Source organism: Delphinus delphis, chromosome 2 (genome assembly GCF_949987515.2).
Source record: "Delphinus delphis chromosome 2, mDelDel1.2, whole genome shotgun sequence".
NCBI classification, from domain to species: domain Eukaryota; kingdom Metazoa; phylum Chordata; class Mammalia; order Artiodactyla; family Delphinidae; genus Delphinus; species Delphinus delphis.
The window spans coordinates 891,950-901,654 of record NC_082684.1 but is presented as its reverse complement, the minus strand read 5'-3'; the positions used below and the strand labels follow the sequence as shown (position 1 = coordinate 901,654).

The 9,705-nt window shown below is 63.2% G+C and overlaps 1 gene segment (V, D, J or C); it reads right to left on the bottom strand.

Moving 5' to 3' along the window:
- Positions 1-5,706: 5,706 nt before the first annotated feature.
- LOC132417612 (immunoglobulin alpha-2 heavy chain-like) overlaps positions 5,707-9,705 on the bottom strand; it is a 159,891-nt gene continuing 155,892 nt past the window's right edge. Inside the window, 3 exon segments of the C gene segment in view lie at positions 5,707-6,157; positions 6,326-6,652; positions 6,846-7,139. Coding sequence covers positions 5,763-6,157; positions 6,326-6,652; positions 6,846-6,957 — 834 coding nt within the window.

Sequence of the window (9,705 nt, the reverse complement as noted above, 5' to 3'; positions counted from 1 at the left end):
TGATCAGGACCAGGACCCAGTGATCAGGACCAGGACCCAGTGATCACAACCAGTGCCCAGTGATCAGGATCAGGGCCCAGTGATCAGGACGAGGACTCAGTGATCAGGACCAGAACTCAGTGATCAGGACCAGGACTCAGTGATCAGGACCAGGGCACAGTTGTCAGGACCAGGACTCAGTGATCAGGACCAGGACCCAGTGATTTGGACCAGGATCCAGTGATCAGGACCAGGGCTCAGTGATCAGGACCAGGGCCCCGTGATCAGGACCAGGACCCAGTGATCAGGACCAGGGCCCAGTTGTCAGGACCAGGACCCAGTGGTCAGGACCAGAACTCAGTGATCAGGACCAGGACTCAGTGATCAGAACCAGGGCTCTGTGATCAGGACCAGAACTCAGTGATCAGGACCAGGACTCAGTGATCAGGACTAGGGCCCGGTGATCAGGACCAGGACTCAGTGATCAGGACCAGGACCCGGTGATCAGACCAGGGCCCAGTTGTCAGGACGAGGACCCAGTGATCAGGACCAGGGCCCAGTTGTCAGGACCAGGACCCAGTGATCAGGACCAGGACTCAGTGATCAGGACCAGAACTCAGTGATCAGGACCAGGACTCAGTGATCAGGACCAGGGCTCTGTGATCAGGACCAGAACTCAGTGATCAGGACCAGGACTCAGTGATCAGGACCAGGGCTCTGTGATCAGGACCAGAACTCAGAGATCAGGACCAGGACTCAGTGATCAGGACCAGGGCTCTGTGATCAGGACCAGAACTCAGAGATCAGGACCAGGACTCAGTGATCAGGACCAGGGCCCGGTGATCAGGACCAGAACCCAGTGATCAGGACCAGGACCCGGTGATCAGGACCAGGGCCCAGTTGCCAGGACCAGGACCCAGTGATCAGGACCAGGGCCCAGTTGTCAGGACCAGGACCCAGTGATCAGGACCAGGACCCAGTGATCAGGACCAGGGCTCAGTGATCAGGACCAGGACCCAGTTGTCAGGACCAGGACCCAGTGATCAGGACCAGGACCCAGTGATCAGGACCAGGGCGCAGTGGTCAGGACCAGGGCCCAGTGATCAGGACCAGGACTCAGTGATCAAGACCAGGATCCAGTGATCAGGACCAGGACTCAGTGATCAGGACCAGGGTCCAGTGATCAGGACCAGGACCCAGTGATTTGGACCAGGACTCAGTGATCAGGACCAGGGCCCCGTGATCAGGACCAGGGCCCAGTGGTCAGGACCAGGGCCCAGTGGTCAGGACCAGGACCCAGTGAGCAGGGCCAGGGCCCTGTGATCAGGACCAGGGCCCAGTGGTCAGGCCCAGGGCCCAGTGATCAGGACCAGGGCCCCGTGGTCAGGACCAGAATCCAGTGATCAGAACCAGGACTCAGTGATCAGGACCAGGACCCAGTGATCAGGACCAGGGCCCAGTGATCAGAACCAGGACTCAGTGATCAGAACCAGGGCTCAGTGATCAGGACCAGGACCTGGTGATCAGGACCAGGGCTCAGTGATCAGAACCAGGGCCCAGTTGTCAGGACCAGGGCCCCGTGATCAGGACAAGGGACCAGTGGTCAGGCCCAGCGCTCTGTGATCAGGACCAGGGCCCAGTGGTCAGGACCAGGACCCAGTGATCAGGACCAGGGCCCAGTGGTCAGGACCAGGATCCAGTGATCAGGACCAGGGCTCAGTGGTCAGGACCAGGACTCAGTGATCAGGACCAGAACTCAGTGATCACAACCAGTGCCCAGTGGTCAGGACCAGGATCCAGTGATCAGGACCAGGGCTCAGTGGTCAGGACCAGGGCCCCGTGATCAGGACCAGGGCCCAGTGGTCAGGCCCAGCGCTCTGTGATCAAGACCAGGACCCAGTGGTGAGGACCAGGGCCCTGTGATCAGGACCAGGGCCCAGTGATCAGGCCCAGTGCTCTGTGATCAGGACCAGGGCCCCGTGGTCAGGACCAGGGCTCAGTGGTCAGGCCCAGGGCCCAGTGGTCAGGACCAGGGCCCAGTGGTCAGGCCCAGCGCTCTGTGATCAAGACCAGGACCCAGTGGTGAGGACCAGGGCCCCGTGATCAGGACCAGGGCCCAGTGGTCAGGCCCAGTGCTCTGTGATCAGGACCAGGGCCCCGTGGTCAGGACCAGGGCTCAGTGGTCAGGCCCAGGGCCCAGTGGTCATGACCAGGGCCCAGTGGTCAGGACCAGGGCCCCGTGATCAGGCCCAGGGCCCAGTGGTCAGGACCAGGGCCCAGTGGTCAGGACCAGGATCCAGTGAGCAGGGCCAGGGCCCCGTGATCAGGACCAGGGCCCAGTGGTCTGGCCCAGGGCCCAGTGATCAGGACCAGGGCCCTGTGATCAGGACCAGGGCCCAGTGGTCCAGACCAGGGCTCAGTTGTCAGGCCCAGGGCCCAGTGAGAGGACTTGCTTCACTTTCTCTTTTGTGAAACCCAGCACTTGCCGTGAGCCTGCAAGACCACAGGACCAGCTGATGAGTTCTAGGCAAGGGGCCCGCATCCAGACGCCTGAGACCCTGCCGTGGGCTATGGGGCCGGCATCCTTGTCTTCAGAGCCTCTGCCCCTCTCCTCCCCCTCCCCTCATTCAGAGTTTGAGAACTTCTGCCTTTGGGATCATTTATTGCACCAGGAGGGCCTTTGTGGGTGCGCGCATGGCTTCTGAGCAGCGCTGAGTTCTGGCATCCAGCTGGGCTCTCAGGAGGCTCCTCATGTTTCCTCCCTGCAAACACGAGAGGTGTCAGGCCTGGGGGCCTCCAGAGGTGGGTAGCGTCCTTGCCAGTGGTCCTTCCCCACCATGGCCTGGCTCCCATAGACTGGGTGGAATCCCGTGGCAGCCGCACCCAGGGAATCTGATGCCCTGACACATCCGTGCTCTGCCCCTAGGCCTGCCCAAGCCCTCAGGGTCTGTGGGGGGGCCGCCTCTCTGTAGGCCAGACCCTCACCAGGAGGGACAGGGGAGCTGTGTTGGAGCCGGGCCCTCCTGCCCCCCTCAGCCAGCTGCTGGACCTTCTCCTTCATCCATCCACCCCCGTCTGTGCATCTCCCACCTGTGCCCGGCTGGCTCCTGGTCAGTACTGGGGACCCCCTCGGCTGCCAGGCGGGCCCCGGACGCTAGTCACAGTCAGTGCCGTGCTGTAGAAGAGGCTTAACAGGAAGAGGGCGAGCAGGGTGATGGTGGCGGGCCACAAGCTGGCTTCCGGGCCGTCCTCCTCGGGGCCCTCCCACGGCAGGTCCAGCACCAGCCAGGGCAGCGGGTCCCGGTGATCTGTAAGACACAGCAGGCCTGCGAGGCTCGGGTCTGCGTGAGTGCGGGTCGAGCCGGTGCCCTCCCCGCCGGGAGCTCTCGGGGTGGGGACGCTGGCAGTGCGGGTGCCCTGTCTCAGGTCTGAGGCTGCCTCCTGGAAGGTGAGAGAGCAGGTGCCCAGGGAAGGGGCTGGACTTTGCATCTCTTGAGGCACCCTCAGGACTCCTATCTCTGGGGGTCTCAGGGCACCTCAGAGAGAGAGAGGGACATGGCAGGGCAGGAGGGTGGGCACCATCTCTGCTGCTGCAAGGAGAGCTCAAGCCCAAGGCCTCCTGGATCCCAGCCCTACTTGTGAACTCAGCAAGCCCTTGCTCTTGGACCTTCTTGGCCTGGGCCCTGGATGGGACCAGAGAAGATCAGACATGCCCACCCTCAGGGTGCTCCAGGTCGAGACGTAGGTCTGGGTCTGTGGTTCCTTGTGCCAAGGGCCAGATGGACAAGACCAAGGGGCTCTGTTGCTGTCCCAGGAAGTGGCTGATAAGCTACAAGGAGCATGAGAAAGGCCCAGGTGAGAGCCACCAACACAGGCAACCTTGCTGTCTTCAGGGTCCCAGGGCATAGACCTCCCATGTTAAATGGGGTTTAGACCAGCTTGTTATATGCTGACACATCCAATCATTCGTCCATCCATCCATCCATCCATGTAACCATTCAATCACCTACCGATCTATCCATCCGTCCATCTACTCATTCATCCATCCACCTGTTCACTCACCCATCCTTCCATTCATTCATCCATCCACCCCCCATCTGTCCTTCGGTCCATCCATCCACTTCTCTGTCCTTCCATCTGTCCATCTGTTCATCCATCTATCTGTCTCTTCGACCATCCGTTCATCCATCCATCCATCCATCCACCTGTCCATCCATCCGTCCATCCATCCATCCACCCATCCACCTGTCCATCTGTTTGCCCATTTGTCCATCCGTCCATCCATCCACCCACCCATCCACCTGTCTGTCCATCTTTCCATCCATCATATGTTCTGTGACCCATCCACCTGTCTGTGCTGTCCGTCTGCTGGCTCCACCCTCATCTACTGTCTCTTCCGCCTCCCCCTCTCTTTAGAAAGCTCCTGCTGTGGGCAGGTCCTTGTCCCTTGGTGGCTGGACCACCTTCTCTGTGGCAGCACTTCCCCAATTAATCCATTGCTCCCCCCATTGCCCTTTGGTGACTGGACCCTTAAGAGGGGAGCAGTGGCCAGGGTGGGCAGGGGTGTCCACCCCACCTTGGCCCTGGAAGCAGAGAGAGGCAGCCAGAAGGCTAGGTCCCCTGGGAAGCCCCGGAAGGTGTCTAAACAAGAGCAGGGGCCCCGCTGCCCCCTTGTGGGAGCCCTTGTGCAGGTGTCCCATGGTGGTCACGGGACTGTCCTTCTAGGTTCGGTCTCCCTGACCTTCCCTCCTGCCAGGAGCTCCAAGCAGAAGCTGTCTAGGGGCCCTGGGTGATAGCTGTCTCTAACCCCTCTCCACCCCAGCCCCCCACCCCGTCTATGGTTTGGGGCTCAGGAATGCATGGGAGACTTGAATTTGCAGACCAAGTGGGGAGCAGGTGATGCCTGAGAGGGGTCTCTCCAATCGATCCCTGAACTGTGCCCAGCTGGGTACACAGGGAGGCCTGAGGCCTGGAGGGACCTGAGGCAGCAGGTCTGGGCCTGGGGAAAACCCTCTGGGAGCTTGGGTGAGGACTCCTCTTGCCTTCCTGGAGCTGGTTCTGGGCTGTCAACTTCCTGCACCTGCAGGGCTCAGACGTGTGTGTGTGTGTGTGTGTGTGTACGTGTGCCCGCGTGCATGACCACGAACACATATGAGAGTACGTGTGCATGTGTGTGCGCACCCCTGTGTACATGTGCAGAGCAGTGGGATGTGGGGTGGGGAAGGCTGTACCCAGGTGGGGGGGCCCCCTTTCCGTGCGGTCAGTGGGGCCGTCCTGCACTTCTGTGCGCTGTGCCCACAGAGGGCCCCTGGAATCCAGCCCTCTGCCCTCGCCACTCCTCCTGTGCCCCCCTCTGCGTGACGGCACCAGCCCGTTCTCTGGCCGCCAGGCTCCCCTCTCCCTCGCTCACGCCTCCCGGCTGCCCCTAGAGGCAGTTTCCTGAAATACAAGTGACCAAGTCACCTGCCCCTGGGAACCATCGTGGGGCCACTCTTCTCAGGACCCAGGAGGCTGTGCCTGTCTCGCACATCTCGGCCCCAGTTCGACGCTCACTCCTGTGCTCACACTTGCGCACAGCCATGAAGGCACGTCCGGCGTCAGGCTGAGGGGAAACCAAGGCCTAGAGAAAGTCGGGGCAGCAGCTGCTCTTTCCTCCTGGGTCCTGCCCCCTCCTGGCGTGTGCAGACCCCGAGCACGGACAGATAGGCAGCCGGAGGGAAGCGCAGAGCTGCTTCAGGCGAGCATGGAGTTTATTCAAGGGGCGGGTGGGGCGGGGGCACGGCTCAGTAGCAGACGCCGTCCACCTCCGACATGACCACGGACACATTCACGTGGGTGGGTTTACCCGCCAGGCGGTCGATGGTCTTCTGGGTGAAGGCCAGGGGCAGGGCCTCGTGGCCCACCATGCAGGAGAAGGACTCCCCCTGCTTCCAGGCCTCGGCATCCACGCGCAGCACGCTGGTCACGGCGAAGGTGGGGACACTCTGGTTGGGCTCAGGCAGGGACCTCCAGGTCAGGTACTTCTCACGGGACAGCTCCTGGTTGCCCTGCAGCCACCGCACCAGCACATCCTTGGGGCTGAAACCTCGCACCAGGCACGTCAGCGTCACCATCTCATTGAGGGCCAGCTCCTCCGACGGCGGCGGCAGCAGGTGGACCTCTGGCCGGAACGTGTTCACTGGAGGGCAGAGAGCAGGGTCAGGGGTCTGGGCAGGGAGGAGAGTGCCCCCTGCCCCCTGGGCAACCCGTGTGGGGGGTGGGCGGGAGCTGGAGGGTGGAGTGGGTTCAGGAGTGCACCTCGCGCACTGTGTAGTGCCCAGCCGCCCACTCGCGGGTCAGGGCCCACCTGAGGGTTTCGTGATGGTGGCGGTTAGTGAGCCCTTGGACTCGGGGTGGGTGGCGGTGCAGGAGAAGGACTGTCTGTTCTTCCAGGGATCGGCGCAGCCCGGCAGGACACTGGACACGCTGAAGCAGCCGCAGGAGTCAGGCTTGGGCGGCTCCTGGATGGCGTTCTTCCCACCTGTCGGGTTCCAGGTGAAGGTGGCGCCCTTGGGGTCTCTCAGGCCACTCAGCGTACACGTGAGGCTGGCATTGGAGCCCAGGAGCAAGTCCTCAAGGGCCGGTGGGTGCAGGGACAGGCTGGCCTTTCCGCACGAACACTGCACAGTTGGAACTGAGAGAGAAGCCAGAGCAGGTCAGCGAGCCCCTCCGTCCGCTTCCCTGGCCTCCATCCCCGGCCCAGGCCCCTCTTGGCCACCCGCCGGGCCTCAGCCACCTCTTGTCTGAGGGGAGTGCCCACAGGGATGCAGTCAGGGAGCTGGGTCAGGGTGACACCATGGGGGACCCGCCCCAGCCTGCCCTCTGACCTTGGCAGGGCACGTCCACGGTCTGGATGGATTTGGAGAGGTGCTGCACTTGGCATTTCACAGACTTGCCCTCTGGGCACTGGTTGGCTGGCAAGGTCAGCTGGCTGCTCATGGTGTACAGGCCCCCGGCCTGAGCAGGGGGGAAGTTCCTGATGGACACGCCCTCGCCGCTCTGGCTCCAGGTCACCTTCGGCGGCGCTGACGGGAAGAAGCCCTGGACCAGGCAGGCAATGACCACCTGCCCACCATCGCTCCTTAGGCTCAGTGGGAAGAGTCTGGGGCTGGTTTCAGGCACTGAAACACATGGTGTGTTGTGAGATGGCAGCCTTCACGCTGACCAGACGCCCGACACGGCCCCATGAGGGCAGGACGACGCTGCGTTTCCTTAACACGCAGAGCGTCAGTGACTGCCCCAAGGTCACGCAGCCTGCACGCGGCGCACCCGGGGTCGGCCGTGGCCACCTGAGTCCAGCTGAGCCATTTCTGAACGCGCTCCTTGGGACTCTGAGCATGTGGACCACACGCGCTCCTCAGACGTGAGGCCTGGCTGCCGCACGCGGCTCTCCCACTGACCAGCTGAGTCTCTGTGTACTGTCGGAGCCTCCGCTGCCCTCTGTGCAGTGGGCACGGTCATGCCCTTCCCCAGGGTGTGGGGTATCGTGAGAAATGGGCCCAGAGAGAGGGCAGAGAAAAGACAGAGAAGCCTGGGCTTGAAGCTGAGTCTGCATGGGGGCCAGTTTGTCTGTCCTGGGGCTCAAGCTGGGGAGGAGAGGGGGCCCGAGAATTCTATGTCCCCCCTCCCACTTCCTGGGTAAAAGTCCCAGTCCAAACATCTCCCGCTACAAAGCACCCCCCGCCCCCGCCCCCATCCTCCTAAACTAGCAGTTGACTTCCATGGACTATGGGGAACTTTAGGCTGGAGGCCCAGTTCCAAATCAGTCCTTCTGGGATGCCCCCTGGACAGCTGGGCTACAGAGGGCACGGTCTGCCCTTGACCTTTCACAGTTCCCTTCCGGTCAACTGGTGAGGGGAGAGGGGAGCACCACATTTGCACCCTGAGGCTGCATGGCCCTGTGTGCCCCCGAGAAACAGAGGGGGCTGTCTGGCTGGAAACCAGGGCTCTGGGGGTGACCATGCTCAACCCACTGTCCCCTGTTCACCTCAGGCACTAACCCAGTCCACCACAGTTCAGCCCAGCCTGGCCCAGCCCAGCTCATTTCAACCAAGCTCAGCCTAGTTCAACTGAGCTCGGCCCAGCTCAACTCAGTTCAAGCCATTTCAACCCAGTCCAGCCCAGCTCAGCCCAGTCCAACCCAGCTCAGCCCAGCCCAGCTCAGCCCAGCTCAGCTCAGCCCAGTCCAGCCCAGCTCAGCCCAGCCCAGCTCAGCCCAGCTCAGCCCAGTTCAGCCCAGCCCAGCCCAGTTCAGCCCAGCCCAGCTCACCTCAGCCCAGCTCAGCCCAGCTCAGCCCAGTTCAGCCCAGCCCAGCCCAGTTCAGCCCAGTCCAGCCCAGCTCAGCCCAGCCCAGCTCAGCCCAGCTCAGCCCAGTTCAGCCCAGCCCAGCCCAGTTCAGCCCAGCTCAGCTCAGCCCAGCCCAGCCCAGCTCAGCTCAGCTCAGCTCAGCCCAGCCCAGCCCAGTTCAGCCCAGCCCAGCCCAGTTCAGCCCAGCTCAGCTCAACACAACCCAGCTCAGCCCAGCCCAGCTCAGCTCAGTCCAGCTCAGCTCAGCCCAGCCCAGCCCAGCTCAGCTCAGCCCAGCCCAGCCCAGTTCAGCTCAGCTCAGCTCAGCTCAGCTCAGCCCAGCCCAGTTCAGCCCAGCTCAGCTCAGCACAGCCCAGCTCAGCCCAGCCCAGCTCAGCTCAGTCCAGCTCAGCTCAGCCCAGCCCAGCCCCGCTCAGCTCAGCCCAGCCCAGCCCAGTTCAGCCCAGCTCAGCTCAGCTCAGCTCAGCACAGCCCAGCTGAGCTCAGCCCAGCACAGCCCAGCCCAGGCCAGCCCAGTTCAGTCCAGCTCAGCCCAGTTCAACCCAGCTCAGCTCAGCCCAGCCCAGCTCAGTCCAGCTCAGCCCAACTCAGCTCAGCCCAGCCCAGTCCAGCTCAGCTCAGCCCAGTCCAGCTCAGCTCAGCCCAGTCCAGCCCAGCTCAGCCCAGCCCAGCTCAGCTCAGCCCAGCCCATCCCAGCTCAGCCCAGCCCAGTTCAGCCCAGCTCAGCTCAGCCCAGCCCAGCTCAGCCCATTCCAGTTCAGCCCAGCTCAGCTCAGCCCAGCCCAGCTCACCTCAGCCCAGCCCAGCCCAGCTCAGCTCAGCCCAGCCCAGCCCAGCTCAGCTCAGCCCAGCTCAGCTCAGCCCAGCCCAGCTCAGCCCAGCTCACCTCAGCCCAGCCCAGCCCAGCTCAGCTCAGCCCAGCTCAGCCCAGCTCAGCCCAGCCCAGCCCAGTTCAGCCCAGCTCACCTCAGCCCAGCCCAGTCCAGCCCAGCTCAGCTCAGCTCAGCTCAGCAGAGCCCAGCTCAGCTCAGCTCAGCCCAGCCCAGGCCAGCCCAGTTCAGTCCAGCTCAGGCCAGTTCTGCCCAGCTCAGCTCAGCCCAGCCCAGCTCAGTCCAGCTCAGCCCAGCTCAGCGCAGCCCAGCTCAGCCCAGCTCAGCCCAGCTCAGCTCAGCCCAGTCCAGGCCAGCTCAGCCCAGCCCAGCTCAGCTCAGCCCAGTTCAGCCCAGCCCATCCCAGCTCAGCTCAGCCCAGCCCAGCTCAGCCCAGCTCACCTCAGCCCAGCCCAGCTCAGCCCAGTCCAGCCCAGCTCAGCCCAGCCCAGCCCAGCTCAGCCCAGCCCAGCACAGCCCAGTCCAGCCCAGCTCAGCTCAGCTCAGCTC